Consider the following 17,643-nt stretch of genomic DNA (forward strand, 5'->3'; position numbering starts at 1 on the left):
ACGCAGAAGCTAGGGGCCAGGCTACAGCCTAGAGTGACAAGTCACACCTCCTTACCCCCATCTTTTTCTCCTCACCCCCCTCCCCAACAGTAACCCTGGCAACAGCTCCCCTGACTGAGGAGGCGGTTACCATAGCAACCTGCTCCAGACTCTCTCACCCGTTGCCTCCAAGGCCCCCCAGAATCGCCCCACCCACCTGCAACCCCTCCCCCTGTCAGAAAAAAAAGAAAGAAAGAAAGAAAAACACTCCAAAACAAGCATCAGGCAGAGGCTGCCTGGCTGTGACAGTGAGCAGCTCAGAAGAAGGGGCCGGAGGGGGTTGGAAGGTTGGAGCTCGTGTGTTCTAGCTTCCATTCTTCCCCAGAAGCAAAGGGGACCCTCACTCCCAACTCCCCACCACCTCACTAATGACTCATTTTGGAAAAATGCCTGGGTGCTTGGTCTAATGGTCCCCTGGCCCCTCCGTGTATTCAGGCCTTAGGGCTCCGGTGGGCGGGGAGGGGAGGCAGTGAGCCCCCCCCCCACCTCTGCGGAGCCTGGTTTCTCCCTTGATTGCCGCCGGGCCTCCACGCAGCCCCCTCTCCTAGCCTTTGTGCTGCGCCCACAGCCCCCGCGCCCAAGAATACCAAGCGGCCAGCTCTGGCCCCCTGCCCAGTTCCCAGGCTGGCTGGGTGGCAGGGGAAGGGGTTTAGATGCAGCTCTGGGAGAGTGGCAGGAGAGGGGCTGCCGCTCCTGCTTGCGTCACCGTCACCGTCTGGCTGGCACTACCTTCAGGACGGCCTCTCACGGGGGGCTGGGTAAGGCTGGGCCTCACAGGCCTTCAGCCCGTCCCTCTCTCGTGGAGATCTTCGGGTGGGAAGGGAGAGAACATTCAAGGCCCTCCTTGCACTCACTAGGTAGAAAGTGTGTCTAAGGAAGAAGGAAGGTCAAACCTTAGAATGAACTTTCTGGATGAGATAAAATGTAAAGCTCTAGTAGTAAGTTTAAAAGGGGCTCCCCCCCGCACAATGAAGAAATATTTTTTTTATAATCAGAAAAGTAAAGCATTTTAAAAAGTACATTATATCATAAACTGTGGCTAGACCAAGGGCCGGGGCAAGGAGCTAGATGACCTTGTACTTGGCTGAGACTGCCCACAAATCACCCCAACAGTGGGCTGGGAATGCAGCAGAGAGCAGGGGGCATCTGGTCTAGATGCAGAGAAACTGAGGCAGAGAGGCATGGCATCGTAAGGGAGGCATGGACCCAGAAGTCCCCATTCCCAGCCCCCTATTTGGGCCAGAACAAACAAGCCTCCCTTGGTGGCAGGCACTGTGACACACACAATGGGCCAGGCAGCAGGGCCAGCAGGACCCCCACAAGAAGCAGGCACTCCCAGGCACGCTCACTTGCACACCCAGGTGCAAGCAGACAGAAGGGCCCAGCGGTGGCCCTGCCAGCCTCGGCCAGGAACAATGCTCTCGGACTGTCAGCACCGGGAACCGTCAATGCCTTGAAATCTAGGTCACGGCAGCAGGCTCTAGAGCCCAGCCCCCACCCCACTGATAATCCCGGGGCAGGAAAGGGGGAGTGACAGGGAGGGGGTCCAGGCAGGAGGAATTAATGGGGGGGTGGGGAGAGCTTAAAAGGAAGGGGTAGCAGGGTGCCCCCAAGAAGACCCTGCCCCCGGGAGGAGACCTGGGACCAAGCCCTCAGCTGGAAAATGGGACAGCATTTAGAGTCATCCTGTCCTGTTTTCACGTGGAAGAAGAGATTGTAACTAGATCCTGGGGAAGGAAAGTGTGTGTGTGTGTGTGTATCTCCTGGAAGGAGTTAAGGTTTAGGGCTCTGAATCTAAAACACAGACTTGGGGGGGTGGGGGGATTAATCTGTGTGAGTGAGCCACCCACAAAGGCTGGGGGGCGGTGGGTAGGAGCTTTCTGAGAGCATGAGGCCCACGCAAGGAGGCCCCCAAGAGGACCGGGGGTGGGAATGTCGCCAGCGCTGGGCGCGTGGATGCTGCGTCCTGGGTGTGGGCACAGGTACGGGGAAGAGGCAGTGGTGGGCATCTGTGCGGGCGTGTGCATGTTCTGGGCATGGATGTGTACGTGCCAGCACTGGACGTGTGGTGGTGCGAGTACGTGCTCCGTGTGTGTGTGTGTGTGTGTGTGTGTGTGTGAAGCAGTGAAAGCATGTGGAAGGTCTGTAATCACAGGCTCACATCCAGAGAAAAGGGGAAGGGTGAGGAGACCCTGCAGAACGGAGGGAGGGCTGGGGCTGGGAAAGGGAAGGAGGCTGCAAATGAGATCCTGGGGGGAGGGCCCGGGACTCTGCGGTTACCATGGCAACCTCAGTTCTGGGTGCCACCCCCCCCCACCGGTCAGGACAATGACACCACTGGATGGGAGGGGTGTGGGGAGCGAGTGAGTAAGAAGGGACAGAAGCGGTGGAGTAGGGCCCCCTGAGGAAGCGGGGGCAAGGCAGCCTGGCTGCTCCCTCCCCGGAGGGATCCCGCCCCCCAGGCCTGGGTGTGGCTGCAGGGGCAAGGCCAGTCCCTTGGGGCATTTTGGGGGTACAAGGAAGTGGAATCTCCTTACGCGGTGGCTCTTGAGTCTCACCGATCAATCATCGTCCCTGGGGTGGTGTGGTTATGGTGGAGCTTGGCTCCTTCACCCTCCCTGTCCCTTTCCTCCCGGAGATTCAGAATTCCTTCGGGCCCATGAAGAAGTCTCCTCCCCTCGTAGCCCAGAAAAGTCTTCCTGATCTCTGGAGCGGTGCGAGGCTGCCCAGGGAACACACCAGGCAGCCTGGGCGGAGGCCATTCTTGGGACAGGATACCAGGGCAGGAACCGGGACCGGAGCTGAGGCTGCCAGGAAGTCAGTCCCCTTCCCTCCCGGATCATTCTGTGCTCTGCTCACTGCTTCCTCACACCTTCCTTCCTTCCTTCCTTCCTAGCTGGCCCCAGGTGGGGCCCTGACAAAGGTGGAACCAGCTGAGGATGCTGGGGAAGAGGGCAGGTCAGGATCTCACAGGCTGGTCTTTGGGGGTAGGAGCTGGGAGCAAGACAGGTGGGTGGTCCATGGGCACTGGGGGAGGAAGGAACAGGCCCCGGGGCCCTCCGAGAGGCCTAGCCCGAGCCTAGCCCGAACGGGACAACCACCTGTGCAGGAGGAGGGAGCACCACAGACCTGCTGTGCGTCCTGACCATCCCCTCTCCCCTGAGGATTAGGAGCCACTGCCCCTCCACGCACCCCTCCCCTCTGCTTGCGGCTACCTGCGGCTGAGGGGAGGCCCAGCCCACGGCAGGTGCGCGCACCTGGAAGCCCCAGCACGGGCAGGAGGGGTCATGCTGCCTGGGTTCCGGGGTGGGGCGGTGATCAAGGAGAGGCAGAGGAGTGGGTGGGGAGAACACAGGGTGCCCATTTTAAATTCTACCGGGGCCCCAAGTTCAAGCAGTCCTCTAGTTTGTCCCTAATTATTCCCTTAATGTCACACTCAGCTGACTTCTTCTCTCAGCTTCCATTCAGCTTTGGGTGGGGGGCAGGGAGTGTCTTTATTCTGTAACAAAGGAAGGAGGCTCTAAGACTCAGCCAGCCTGGTAATGAGGGGAGGCAGGATACCTGGGCCTCAAAATGTTCAGCTCAGTCCAAGAAGCAGGATGGGTTGGCCCTGGGCACAGAGACGGTGCTGAGCCTTCAGCGCTTGGTCTAAGAGGAGAAAGATGGACCCAAGGTGGGGGCGTCGGGAGATCCTGGCACTGGGTCAGGCAGGGCAGAGAGGGAGGGCTGCCTGCTGGCGAGTGGGCTCACCACTCAGCTGGTGGGGCCTCTCCTCCTCCTGTTTATTTCCTTCCCATCTCTCCCCCTCATCCACCCCCTCCCTCCAGTCTCTCTCTTCCTCTCTTCCTCCTTTTCCGTCCGTGGGCTTTCATCCTATCTCACTTGGTGGCAGCCCTGAATGCCAACGGCTTCTGGGGCCTGTGATTCAGTGTCCCCATGTGAACACCGAGGGCCACTGTGAGATTAGGAAGGAGTGAGCTTCCCTGCTGTAAAGGGATCATCACTTTGGTGGGGAGGGGCCTGAGTTGGTTGGTGGGCGTGAGGGTCTGTATGAAGGTATGGCCTGGCAGGACGGGACTCTGTGGCCCTCTTCATGCATGACGCTACGTGCACGCAGGACGGGCACAGGTGTCAGGAAAGTGAGCAAGTAGGCAACCGGGGCATCGGGCAGCCTCGGGCATCTCTGGCAATTTCCCCAATGGAGTGCTTAGCCACAAAGGGAAGAGCAATTAAAGCTAATCGCTCTGACAGCCTGGGGGCCAGACTCATCGAGAAACAAAACCCACGGATTCAGCATGTTTCCCGAACTCCCCGCGGTCTCACCCCATCGCGCTTTCACCCCCGCCGGCCGCTCTCCGAGCCAGTGCAGCCCAGCCCCCAGCCCTCTTCCCACTCCTCTGACCATCTCCGTGTCGCTTCCTCCCCTCCCGTTCCCGACTCTGTCCCTGTCCCTCGCACACATTCCCCTCATTCTCTCTCTCTCCGACTTGGGCTCCATCCTTGGCTGACTCATACTCATTCTTTTTCTCCCTCTCCTTTTCTACCACCCCCTCCTCCGTCCCTTGGCCACTCTGGGCCGCAGAAACCAGCCACTCCCAGCACCCGAGGCTCTCAGTGGACCCAGCGAGAGAGGCCCCCAGCAGCCCTGACCCTCCCCACTCCGCCAGCTTCAGAGCAGCGGGCAGGCTCCGTCACTCCGGGTCCTGTCTCCCCGTCCTGGAGTGAGAGCAGGATTTCCTCCCGGCTCTCCTGTTTGAGAGACGGGCAGCCAGAAGTCCGGGGCTGGGAGAATCTGCCCAGACAGTCAGGGTGGCGGCGGGGACAGGGCCGCCGCTCAGCTGTCCTGCGGACAGATGTGCCTCCAGGAGGCACATGGAGGCAGTGGGGGGAGGGGGATGTGTAGTGCGGGGACGGTTGTGATTTGCTGTGTGCGAAGCGATGTGTGTAAGAGTCACATGGGTGTGTGTCACCGTGTGTGCTGGCGTGTCTCTTGTAGGTGTGTGTGTCCCTGTCAGTTCCGACATGGAGTGTATGCAATTAATCGGGGCTTTTACGTCGGCTCCTCTCCACGCCCAGCTCCCGGCCACCCCCCGCCCCGGCCCCCGGCCCGCGCCCGCCGATCCCCGCCCTGGCCCGCGGGCCGCGGCGGGGCGGGGGAGGGGAGGGGAGCCTGGCCGAGCCGGCCGCGCGGGAAGCGGGCTCCCGCCGAGACCCCGGGCCGGGCCACACGCACCCCGGCCGGCGGACGCCCCCTCCGGCCCCGGCTCGCCGCCCCGCCGCGGCCCGGCCCCGAGCCTGCCCGCCCCCCACCCCCCGGCACGCCTCTCACCGCCTCGGGCTGAGCGCTCAGGGTGCGGCTCTCCGGCGTCCCGGTTCCTGGGGCAGCGTCCGGAGCCTCCTCCTCGGCTCCCGCCGCTCCTGCCGCCGCCGCCGCCGCTTCCGCCCGCCGAGCCCGAGCCCGAGCCCCGCGCGCGCCCCGCCCGGCCGGCCGGTGACGTCAGCGCCGGGGGCGGGGCGGGGGGCGGGGGTTCTGGAAGGCTCGCGGGTGGGCTGCCGAGGGCCGCTGCCGGAGTCTCCCCCCGCCACCCCCGGGCTGCGGGACCCCGCTCCTGTGCTGGCCACCTTTCGGTGACCACCGCAGCTGGGACCCTGGGGAGCACCGGGGAGTGAGGGTTTAGGCCTTTGGAGGGCCTTGGGCCTCTGATCCTCTTAGCTGGCTGACTTGTGTTGGGAAAAACCTCTTTCCTCCCCTTCTGGGTCAGGGGACCGGTAGCGAAGGGCCGGAGGACCGCTCGGACTCATCCCCACTGGAGGGCGGGGTGGACGTAGGGATGCCGGCGGGAAGCCACGTGGGGCCTCCTTGCCTTGACCTGGAGCCCGGATCCGCTCTCCTCTCTCTCCCCGGGGTGATGGCCCGTTGGGTTCCTCTCACCTCTCCCAAATATACCGCCCTCCTGCCTTCCCCCCACCATGATGTAATTTTATTTTCTGGGGAGGAAGAGAGCAGAAGTGAGCTCAGCATGCAAATATAGACGTCTTGCAAAGCCGCACTTAGCTGTCTCCTCGCTCTGCCTCTCTGCCCAGGCCTGGCATGGCAGCTCTCACTTCCTCTCCACCCCAGGGACTTTCCTCTCCCAGATTCTCAGCCAGACTGAAAGAGGGAAGGAAGAAGTGGGGAAGCGTCTGTCTGCACCCCGGCTCCCGCCTGAGGGCCCTTGCCTCCCCTGTGGCAGAGTCGGGCCCTGGGAAGAGGTCCGAGCCGCATCCGGTGGCACGCCAGGAAGGCCCTGGCCTCCCCTCAGTGCTGGCCGGGCAGACTCCCCGTCACGAAGCCTCAGGTGAGCCCCTGCTTTCTTGGTCTACACTGCGCTCAAAGAGGCTCAGACTCCTGCCGCTTCCCCTTCTCTTCAGCAACCTCTCCTGTGACCCCCTCTGAGAGCAAGACCACCTCATCCTCTGCCATATGTCTGTCTCGTTTGCTCTGTGTCGTGGGACCAAAAGCCATGTCACCGGCCCATCTGCGAGACTCAGAGAAACGGAATGACTTCTGTACGGTGACAGGCTCCTGTCTTCCCGCCGCGGGTGCAGGGGCTTCACGCGGCTCCGCCCCTTTCTCGGGCAGGTCGAAGCCTCTGACTCTCAGGGGCCCTGCGGCTGAGATGGGGATGCTGATGCCCACCCGACAGGGTTCTCCGGAGACTTGGAAATCCTAAGTGTCTAAGGACCGGCTTGGGTGGGCGCTGGAAACGTAGGGGCGACTGTTTAGTCTGGGGCCTTCCGCTGACCCATGCTAGACTGTCAGCTCCGCCCACCCCCCACCCCCACCCCCGTTAGCACTGTGTGAGCCCAGGGCCCACCCCACGTATCAGACCAAGTATGGTCCACGCTCTTCTGCCTCCTCCAGGAGCACTTCCTTGGTTTGTCTCTGGAGGGTGACGTGTGTCACCTCAGGCCTCCTTCTGCACCTAGCAGTCCCCTTCTCTCTCAGCGGCACCTTCATACCTGACCCATGACAACCGTCCCCTCTGAGTTCCGGGTGCGGTCAGTTCCTTGGCTTCCCCACACGACGACGTCCGACACCCTGGCCCGAACACCGGCCTGGGCTGTGCTGGGGAGAGTGCAGGCCCTTCCTGCCAGGAACCTGGGCAGCCCAGGTCCGGGCTCAGGGTGGGGGCGCTGGTATACAAAACTCTGTGTCTTCTCTCCATCCCAAGGCCACCGCTCAGGCTGTCCCAACTTCTGATGGGCTCTGACAGTGAGAGTCGCCCCTCCCCCCCCACATACACCTGCTGTCTCCATCCTCCCCGCCCTCTGCCCGTCCCGCTCATCACTGCCCTTCCTCCCAGCTCCAGGATTAAATTCAAACTCCTCTACACCCTGTGATGCCCCTCCATCCTCATGGCCGCCACTCGAGGGTCTCTTCTTGTCCCTCTCCTCTCTTCAGCACCCCCAGTATGACACCCACATTCCACCTGTGCTTTCGAGGCTCTCCACTGACTGAAACATCCCTCCCCGTCTCCTGTGGCCCGTCAGACCCCGTTCTTCATTGAAGGCCTAGAAAGTGCTCGCTTCTTGAAGCCACCAGAGCTCACGTGGCCTCTCTCTCCTGACGCTTTCTGTTCGTTTGTTCCTTCTGTTAACAGACATTTGTTAGGGGCCATGTTTTGCGCGCCAGGCCCTGGGGGCACAGAGGAGGAGCCCGGGCTCCTGCCTTCAAGGGGCCTGCAGTCCCTTGGGGAAGATGGACGTGTAGCCACAGGTGGGGGTAGCCGGGAAGTACTGGATTGGAGGCGGGGGGGGGGGGGGGGATGTGCAGCGTGACCCCAGAGGAGGGAACCGCCGCGGGCCACCTCCGGGAAGGCCTCACCAAGAAAGTGATGTTTGGGTTCAGTCCTGATGGTTCAAAGAACAGCTGCAGGGAGGGTGCTATCAAGCAGCACATAATCACTTAATTACGTATTGCTTTGTGTTCGGCTTCAATTGTTTAGTTGCTTGTCTTGACTTCCCAGTGAGGCTAATCAGCACTCCCGGTTCTCCCAGAACCTACCAGTGGGGCCCGACAAACAGCACGTGTGCGGGGAGAGCTTATGGACTGGCAGCAGATAAATAGTTCACTCTTCTCTGGGGTAACTGCCTGGAGGGAGCCCCCCCATCACGGCGCCCTAACAAGGCCCCCCAGCCCCCATCCTCGGGCCGCCTCCCCCGCTGCCATGGGGGGTGAGACCTCGGCAGCAGACACTTGCTCATGCTGCCCCAGATCCTTTATTGAGGCCTCTCGATATTTGACCCAAATACATTAACAAGAGATTGCCGAGAGAGAGAGAGAGAGAGAGAGAGCACCCCAGACACAGGGCCCACCCTTCCTCCTGGCCAGGGATCGGGGCCGCCAGAAGGATGTAGGATTTGAGAGTGTGGGGAATTGTGTGTGCAGGTAGAGGGAACAGAGGAGAAAAGAACCACGGGCAGTGGAGGAAACAAATCGTAGGAACAGGGCCGCCGAGGGACAGGACACAGCCGGCTGAGGCGGCTGGGCTGGCGTGTGGGGACGAGTGGGTCTCAGCACTCAGCATATGGCCTCCCTATGGTGGAGGATGACCCAGTGTCCCCGGAGGAGCCCAGGGAGGGACGGGGGACGGGAGGGAGCACGTGGAGAGCGGGCGGGCTGGGAGGCGGCGGCCACAGTGACTAGTCATCGTCCTCATCCTCTTCCTCATCATCGTCCTCCGTGTTGATCTCGCCCTCCAGCACATCCTCCAGCCAGTCCTCCAGCTCCTCTGCGGAAGGCAGGTCCTCCTCGTCGTCCATCTCCATCCACACACTGTCCGCCTGGGGTGAAGCACACACGGGGACCAGAGCTTAGCCCGACTCAGGTCTTCAGACCTGTCCTCCCGCTCGCGGGGCTCCCTCTGTCCTTCCCTCTGTCCTCCTTCCCTTCCCTTCACCTGTCATGGGCCAGGGACGCTGTCCAGGGGAGGGTCTAGGTGGGAGCCGTGACGGGGGAACAGGGATGGCTGGGTTGGCCTTTGATGGGAAACCGCCGGTGGCCAGAGAGTCAAGCCAGCCGCCCTTCAGCTTCTCGTAACCTGCTTTTCCAGCACTGACCGCAGAAGCCTCGAGTCTCGCAAGCATAAAAAACGACTTGCCTCTTCCAGAACCTGATACTCATTTTCCTACTTTTGACCTTCCGCACTAACTTTACCAGCGGTCTGGAAACGACTCGTCATCAACTGCGCGCGTCCCGACTCCTCCAGGCCGTGCGGTCCCCACTTTCAGTGCCACTCCCTTGAAACCCTTCTCTCTGATTCTCTTCGGCAGAAGTTGCTTTGATTTCTGTGGCTTCCTAGCATTTTATGGGTCTCTTTATGATCGAGTTTATAAGATCTGGCCGTGTCGTTAACAGAATACCTGCGTCCCCAGCCGCACTGAGAACGGTATGAACGCAAAGACTGTGGCTTATTCCCTTCACCGCCACAGACGTGGCCGAAGCACCTGCCGTGTGTGAGTGCGATTTCTGCCCTCAAAGAGCTGAGTCTGCCAGAGAGGCAAGCACGACGCAGAGCTAGCCGAGCTGAAGTCCCGTTCGCAACGCCAAATGGGCTCTGGGGGCGCCGAGGAGGGGGCCTGACTCCACATGGGAGATCTGGAGAGGATGCGGACCGGGCCTTGAGGGATGAGGAGCCAGCTGCGGTGTGTGTGCTCCGGGCCGAGCCTCTCCCTCTGCCCAGCCCTGAGACTGGGCGCGTCTGACCCTGGGGTGGGGGGCGGGGGGGCGGGCCGCCGAGCAGGGAGAGCTGGTGGGGCTGGGAAGCAGAGCTGGGGCCAGCGGGGCGTGCGGGAAGGAAACTCACATCGGTAACGTTGACCACTCCTATTTGCGGGGCTGTCAGGTCGATGTCAAACGTCTTCTCCCAGTATGGCACCAGCTGCAGAGAGACCACGCACGGTAACGTAACAGCGTCTAGGAACGCGTGCGTCCAGGAGGGGGAGTGGAGAGGGTCAGCCCAGGGGCAGAGGAAGGTCACTGTGAACCCACGATGGGGGCCTGAAGGGAAGGGGTAGAGGTAAGCAGTTGCAGGTAAAAATTCCAGAAGGAAAGTATTGGGAGGGTCAGCTGAAGACACTCGCCCTTCTTTCCCCAGGAAAACTGGGTAGGAACCCGTGTTCTGATCCTAGCTCCGCTACTGCGCGACCTGTGACTTTGGGCAGGTCACTTCTCAGTGACCCTCAGCTTCTGCACCTGTAAACTAAGGTGGTCGTCCCTGGTCATTGTCAGTGTTCCTCACGTATCTCCTCATTCCGTTGCTCTTTCAACAACGAGTGTGAGGTGTTGGGGATACGGCTGGGAACGAAGCTGTCCCCTGAGGCATGGACTCTCCGTGCTCTCAGTCTGTGATTGCGTAGACCCACCTGCAGGGCTCATGTGCCCACCTGCCCACCCCCCCCCCCTCTGTTTTTTTGTAGACGGAGTCAGCCCTGGGAACACGAACTCCCTGCTGCGTCTCTGCTCTGGGCATTGTGTGTGTTGTGTTCCATGCGATTTACTTCCCATCCTGTGCCCCCTTCTCAGGGTGCCCTCCGTGCCCACGGGGCCCTTGAACACCAGACGTAACCTCCCAAGGTCCTCGGGCCGGGAGTTGGGGCAGGAACTCTGAAAGAAGCTCCTCTCAGAAAGGGCCACCGCGTCAGGCCCTGCCTTTGGAGAGCCCTGCCTCTCACCAGGGGGAAGTCGTCAGGGTCGATCCAGATGATACTGAGATCAGGGTTTTCCGTGTTATCTTGGGCCACGGCCTTGAGCGTCTCCAAGAACTCGAAGCCATCTTGGAGGGAACACGAGTAAGAAGTGTCAGGTGGGACGGGGAAGAAAGGGACGCAGCCGCAGCAGGAGTCCTGGGCGCTCCCCACCTCCCACCGTTGCTGGTGTCTCAGCCCTGGGTCACTGCACTCCTAGGAACGCCTCCCACTGAAGCCTGCACTCTCACAAGCACCCCTGTCTCCCCGTCACCGGCACCCCCCACCCAAACCTGCATCCCTCCCTCACCAGGGTCAGCTTCCTCCGCGAAGGCCACGATGTGAATTCCGTCCATGTCGTCCTCCTGTTGGGGGCAGCGGGGCTTAGCTGTGCTTCCTGAAGTTAGGGAGCCACACACACCCTACATCTTCCCGGAATTTCGTGGAACTCCAGCTTCCGGATCAGGTACGTTCTTGTGGCGGCAGCCCTTTCCCAGGTGACACGGATGGCTCGGTTTCCCCTCCAGGGACCCTGCACCTCCTCTAGCAAACTCTGTAGCCCCAGATCTCCCTCCCTGTCATCTGTGTCCGTGTCTGTGTGTCCCCTAATTCCTGGCACGTTCTTCAGAGCTACAGCCTCCAAACTTGGCTGGTGCATGGTCTTTCCTACGAGCCAGGCACGGAGCGCAGCAGGGCGGGAAGTTTCCAGGACTTGCGTCTCAGCCACCCACGCCCCGCCCCGGGGACCCGGCCCTGTCCGGGGGTGGGGGGACACTCACCCACGTCTCATACATACTCTCAGGCTTCAGCTTCCTCAGGGTGGACCTAGAAGAGACAGTCAGGACTCAGCGGGCGAGAAGGATGCACCCCCAGAGAGCTCTGGGTCAAGCCTAGGGCACAGACAGCTTGTAGGCCAGAGAAAAGCCATCTGGCAAAGTCTAAGCTCTGGGCTCCAGGCCCAGGTCACCGCCTGGTTAAAGCAGGTGGGAGGGCAGCGGGTGGGCCCGTGGCCTGGAAGAGAGTCTTTGGGAGAAAGGTAGGAACGCGATATCTGGGCATCCCCTCCTTCATTCAGTAAAGCTGAGTCTGAGAAGTTCTAGGCGCTGGGCGAGGCGCCGTGTAGGGCCATTGTTGAGCGAAGCCGACTGGCCCTCCCCGACAAAGGGGGCCATGATCTAGCGGGAGAGGGCGAGGTTGGTGGCGTCTCCACGGACACCAGGGGACGCTCCCAGCTGTGGAGTGCCACGGAGGAGGAGAATCGTGTGTGAGTGCGGGCAGGGTCTCTCCACCTCTGGCTGGAGAATTCTCGGTTGTGGGGGGCCATCCTGTGTGCCCTGTAGGAGGTTAGCAGCATCCCTGCTTCTCCGCCCGCCCCCCCTCCCGCCAAACACGGGTAGCTCTCTCCTCAACCAAAAATGCCGGTCAGGATCTCGTTCTGACACTTCCTACTGGTGGGACCTCAGTACTTGAGCTTGTTGAGAGGATTAAAAACAGTAAGAGATGGAAGCACCCGGCAGAACCTGGTCTGTGTGCGAGTGAGCAGTCGTACCCAGAAGGGCCTTCACCTGCCAGCCAGACCAGCTTCCTGGCGGGCTGGGATCCCCCGGCCCCTCTCGAGCATGGGGCGCATGGGCGTTCTGGCCCGAGGAGGCGCCCCCCGGCTCAGGCTTGCCCCCGCTGCCCACCTCCTGTGCTCCTCCACGAAGCTGACAATCTCCTCTTCACTGTTGGGCTTGTCTGGGATGGTCACAGGCTCTTCCATGAAGGCCTCATAGAAATCGATCTCATTCAGCTTCAGGGTCAGCTTCTTTGCCACCTTTGGGGGAGGGGGCAGGGGGAGGGGAGCGGGGGATGCGGGTCATGGGGAGAGGCCGTATCACCGCGAGGAGGTCTTAGGAAGGAAGTCAGACAACCTGGGCCCTTGTCACTGCCCCTGTGACAGTGGACAAGTGCCTTGACGTCTCTGGGCTTTGGTTGAACCTGAGAGGGGTGGGTTAAAGGATCTAAAATCTTTGGGGCAAGAGAGAGAGGCCTGAGGTGGGGTGGGGGGTGTCGTGTGAGGCAAGGGACCAGGTCCCCCATCAATTCTGGGAGAGAGGTCTGGAGGGCAGCTGCAGGGAGCTAGGGGGACCCCAAAGGGCCACAGGGAGGAGAACCTTGCTGTCGAAGGTGGCGAAGAAGGGGATGTAGGGGTGAAACTCCTCTGCCGCATCCTCGAAGGCCTTGTAATCTGAGGGAGTAATGCGGAGTCAGTCTCTGGGAGAGCCAGGGTCTGCCGGGGAGCCATGGCCTCTCTGTCTCTCCCCGAGTCTCCTTTGGCCAGAGGGGTTCCTTCTGAGACCCACCCCCTAGTCCTCTGAGAGCAGCAAAACTTTAGTGGAGGAAGTTAGGGTGCTGGGGGTCCCCGTCTGGGAGCCCCAAGTGCAGGGAGGGCAGAGCAGAGAGCGAGTTGACCATGCCAGGGGGTCGGTTGTAGAGATACAGAGACAGTGGGTGGAGTGGGGGTTAGGGAGACGGGTAAAACGGGGTCCAAGGAGGGACAGGGGCATCTGGGGGTTACCCACGCTCTGAATCTTTGCTCTTGAAGTAGCCAATGAGTTTGATCTCATCCTCGATGTTCTCAAATGCCTGCAGTTCGCGTTCGCCTTCAATCAATTCCACAGGGTCCTCTAGGACCTGGAGGAGAGTGTGTTCTCGCCTCACTCGAAGGAGCAGGGGGAGGGATGAGGGCGGCAGGGCTGGGAGGAGGAGCGGGAGGGGCTGTCTGTTGCCTGTGTGCACGTGTGTGTGTGTGTGTGTGTGTGTGTGTGCGCGCGCGTGCAAGGCTGGACTTGGTTGGGGATGGGTGTGAAGTCTTAAAGCAAGGCCATTAGGTCCAGGAGAATCCTCACATCCAGTAGAAACTCCACCAGGGTGTCCGCAGAAAGCTCGCCGTCATACTCAATGACTTCATCTCCCTTGAACACGTAGATGCTGTCCTCTTCCGTGAGGCCTAGGGAGCGAGCCGGAGGTGAGCCCGGAGGCCAGGCTGCCCACAGGTCCAGGGCCCATCCCAGTGCCCCTGGACCCCACGCCCTCACCTCTCCTTCGCCCCTACCCCGCCCACCTCCCTTCAGGCCCCTACAGCCCTGGGCGCTGCGCCTGTGGGTCTAGCCCAGGCAGCCCGCCGGGCCCCGGGGCTCTCCAGGAGAAGGCGGGCTCAGCGGGGGTGTCGGGGGGACATAGGGAGACATAGACTCTAGCAAGATGTCTCCCTTTCTCTGCTCGCCATAACGAGAGACAGATCCTCCTTTCCCTGCTCCGAGGACTCCAGCCGCTCACTCCCGGTCCAGCCCTGTAACCTGCTGCTATTACTGGCCAGATGACTTCATTAGTGACCGCCCTCCCCAGCCACATCCGGAGTCCGGTTCAGGCCTGTGGTGCTCCCTGGTGGCTGGTGCCGTGACCCCGGCCCCCCCAGCTCCCCCAGGCTCTGCCCTGCCGGTGTTCCCTGACTGCCCCGTTCCTCCAGCGCCTGGCCCTGGTTTGTACGTAAGTATGAAGAGGGCCACCCCCACCTCTTTCTAGGATTGGAGGCTGGGTCTCTCTGAGGCGTGAAGGAGATGCCGGAACCCCTGCCATACCCGTCCCCAGGTCAGCCTTTTCTCCCCGCTGCCAGATTAGGCCCGGTGGGGCCCCTGGCCTGTAGAAGGGCCACCCTCCAAATCCTGGCCTGGGCCTCCCCCATCCCAGAAGCCCCCACACCTGGGCCTCCCCAGGCCCACACTACTACGCGCCCCGTCCCCACCCCTCCCTTACCTAGTTTCTTGGCTACAGCTGCGTCCTTCTCAGAGTCCACCAGCCCGAAGCCAACACCCTTGTCTTCGAGGACTTGGGCCGCTAACTGGAGGGAGCATAAGGTTAAAATCAGCTCTGGGATTTTTAGTCACCCCGTGCCCATCTCACGCTTCCCGGGGGGGTCCTTTGGGATGTGGGGAAGATAAGAGTTGCCCTTGGCACCGCGCTAGGCTCCAGGTAGCTCCATTTCCCTGCAAGCCCACCCTTTTGGGCTGTAGTTTGGTTTCAGCCCCTGGACACGTATTACTCGTGCACAACGTGCTTCTGATGTTGCTCTGAAGGCCAGCGCGGGATACTTCCCGGTTCCCGAGGGGTGCTGGGGGGTCTGGCTTCAGAGTGACTGAGGCCCTTTCTGCTTCGGGGCTGAGCCCTGCTCGCCATCGTCATTAAAGGCCATGCTCAGTGTGGGGTGGCATTAGAAGTCCCTGGGGTTCTTCTGAGTGACCCCTACTGGGGAGCATTTTGGAGGGCAGGAGGGTGTGTGTGTGGGGGGCCTGGTCATGTCACCGAGGAGTGGCAGAAGCCAGAGAGCTGAGGGTAGAGGTCACTGGGGCCACCACTTATCACCTTCAGAGACAGAGACTCCAGCAGGCACGAGAGGAGACCCAGGCGGGGCTCTCCTCACCGAGGCCAGACTTCCCCTGTGTCCCCCAGCCCTTCCTTTCTCAGGCTGTGGACAGTCACTCCTGCAGGTCCCTGCCCCCTTCAGCCTCCCGGCTGGACTCCGCCCTGGTGCCCTCTGCCGCGGGCTTGCAGCCTCAGCCCGCCTAACACACACAGGCGCCCGGATTCTCAGGAGGACGGGGAGGCTGTTGGCAGGTGGATGGACCGAGATGCTGAGCACTCAGGATAAAAATACTCAGTGCATTAATCAGATGGCAGGTTCCAGCAGCCACAGGGGCCCACAGAAACGAGAGCCTCTGGTCCTTCCTGCAGGCAGGCTGGGGCCTCGCTGTCCTGCCGGGCTGGAGAACGGGCTGCACAAGCTTGGGCCGGAACATGAACGTGTCCGGCTAGAGAGCGTGTGGGACCGCATCTCCCAGTCACCCCCAAACACAGGGCCTTTCTCTTGTTGTAAGTCGGCTTGGGGGCGAGGAGAACCTTCCCACAGAGAGAAGCTGGGGAAGGCATTCTGAGGCCTCCTCCAATTGCAAGAATTTTCCAATCAGGGCATCTGGCCTGACCCAATAGGGGCAGATGGAGAATTAGGGAGAGAGGGACTGAGGCTGGAGGCCGCCACGGTGGTCTCTGTTAAACCTTCGGTGGGAGAAACATACCATGCAAATAAGATGTCGGTAGCCTTTAAAATGCATACCCTTTGGTTCAACTTGGGGTGCAGGCCTGCTGTGTGTGGAGAGAGGGGGCATGTTCTGGCCAGGAGAGTAGATGGGGGGCGTCGTGCAGGTCCAGCCCCCTCCTCTGACCGAAGTACAGCCCTTCTCCTTTTTGTGCTCCTCTTCCAAGGACACCTCAGTCCCGGCCATGGAAGAGGGGTCTCCCTGCAGCCCCTCCCTCCTAAACGTGCCTACCCGTGGTGGGACTTTGGGGTCCCAAGTCACCTTCCCGTGGGGCTGAGGCCGCACGCCGCAAGGCCCCGAGTCCCCCTCCAAGTCTGCATGCGGCTGTGGGCTAGGGGTGGCCGGGAGAGGCCGCTGTGCTCTGTGGGCCGGTGGACCCCAGACTCACCTCCAGGATCAGCTCTTCCATCTCAAACTGTCTTTGTGAGGCCTTGTCATCCTCGGGGGGCTCGTGGTAGAGCAGTGCCAGCACCTCATACTTCTTGAACACATGCTTGTAGTTCTTGGCGTTGACATTGACCACACGGTCCACACCGTCATACTGAGGGAATTCCAGCCCGTCCTCCCCCTGCACCCCCAACCTGGGTGTCCCTAGCACCAGCAGGAAGAACAGTGCCGGCCGCAGCCCGGGCCCCGCGCTGGCCCCCATCCTGTCGGCGGTGCGTGCGGTGCAGGGAACGGGGTCAGGCTTGGCTCTCAGGTCCCTGAGGGTAGCTGGGGTCGGGCGGGGCCCTGGGTCCTGAACCCTGAGTGAGGGGCTCACAGGGGGGTGGGGTGGGGAATGGCCCGGAGCAGTGGACAGAGGACACTGCTGGGTCCCGGACAAACTGCCGACAGAGCCAAGAGTGAAAGGGTCAGGAGGAGGGATAGGAGCAGGGGGTGGGGAGGGAACCGGAGCTGTCCCTGAAATTGGCACCGCGGGGCCCCCACCTGGCTCCATCTAAATATGTGTCTGGGGTTGGCAGGAGAGAGGATAACCTTCTGAGGCCAGGACAGCTCCAGAGGGCCGAGACCCTCCCTCCTCCTCCCGCTCGCCCCCTGGCTCCGGGAGCCCCTCCCCCGCCGCCTTCCCCGACGGCGGCCAGGGCTCCTCAGCACAGTCCCCACGCTGGCCCGGAAAGCTCATCGCCATATTAAGAAAGGAAAAAGCCTGAGCTAAAAATAAGACCAGATGAGTCGGAGGTAAATGAGCTGGGCTGGGGGAGGGGAGGCATGGGGTCATTAGGGAGAGTCCAGGGAGGGCAAGGGTACTCAGACCCAGGGAAATGGTGGTGGAGAGGAGGTATTCTGGGTCAGAGATTCAATTCCTACGACAGGACAAAGGGGGCACAAATGCCTAAAACCTGGGACTGTCCTCTGGATGTGGCCTGTTTCCTCCATCCAGCGGAGGAGAAGGTGGTAAAAAGCACCCGGGCTGCAGGAAGAGACCCCCTGCACTTCCCTTTCAAGAACAAGGACCAAGGATGATGTCATTCTCAGAATAAAAGATGGAGCCTCAGCCAGGACGGGTGACCTGGCTCAGCCCCAGCCACTTTCCTGTGCTTCACTCAACACCCTAAGTCGGGACGCAGGGGAAGGACGGGGCGTGGGGCAAGAAGCGCTGGCCCACATCCACGCTGCAGAAATGTGATTTGGGGTTTCTCTCCACGGGAAGGGGCAAGTCCTGCAGCTTCTGCCTCCTGCTTGTGCTCGGTACTCGGATCAGAGGGGACTCAGTTCTCTAGGGCACAGTGGGGAGGGA

General features: G+C 61.3%; 2 protein-coding genes across 2 annotated transcripts in view; both read right to left on the reverse strand.

The window, feature by feature from the left end:
- The window catches only part of PEA15 (proliferation and apoptosis adaptor protein 15), a 9,233-nt gene extending 3,739 nt beyond the window's left edge, over positions 1 to 5,494 (reverse strand). Inside the window, exon 1 of the mRNA XM_032397164.1 lies at positions 5,369 to 5,494. The gene's annotated coding sequence lies outside the window, so the exon portion shown is untranslated. The remainder of the gene's footprint in view (positions 1 to 5,368) is intronic.
- A 3,230-nt stretch (positions 5,495 to 8,724) lies between these two features.
- CASQ1 (calsequestrin 1) lies at positions 8,725 to 16,611 on the reverse strand. The gene is made up of 11 exons (XM_032397285.1): positions 16,291 to 16,611; positions 14,566 to 14,650; positions 13,659 to 13,759; positions 13,332 to 13,443; positions 12,924 to 12,997; positions 12,453 to 12,583; positions 11,547 to 11,592; positions 11,078 to 11,132; positions 10,756 to 10,856; positions 9,888 to 9,962; positions 8,725 to 8,865 (listed from the first exon to the last, which is right to left on the reverse strand). Exons 1-11 carry the CDS (start codon positions 16,549 to 16,551, stop codon positions 8,725 to 8,727), a joined length of 1,182 nt encoding a protein of 393 aa, XP_032253176.1. The 5' UTR covers positions 16,552 to 16,611.
- Between the last annotated feature and the right edge of the window lie 1,032 nt (positions 16,612 to 17,643).

The sequence above is a fragment of the Phoca vitulina genome, unplaced genomic scaffold (genome assembly GCF_004348235.1).
Source record: "Phoca vitulina isolate PV1807 unplaced genomic scaffold, GSC_HSeal_1.0 scaffold97, whole genome shotgun sequence".
Lineage (NCBI taxonomy): Eukaryota > Metazoa > Chordata > Mammalia > Carnivora > Phocidae > Phoca > Phoca vitulina.

Coding starts and splice junctions, on each gene's coding strand:
- CASQ1 (XM_032397285.1), bottom strand. CDS start 16,551: ATGGGGGCCAGCGCGGGGCCCGGGCTGCGGCCGGCACTGTTCTTCCTG. Junction 14,651..16,290: donor TGGAAGAGCTGATCCTGGAG/GTGAGTCTGGGG, acceptor TGCTCCCTCCAG/TTAGCGGCCCAAGTCCTCGA. Junction 9,963..10,755: donor ACCCTGACGACTTCCCCCTG/GTGAGAGGCAGG, acceptor GTCTCTCTGCAG/CTGGTGCCATACTGGGAGAA.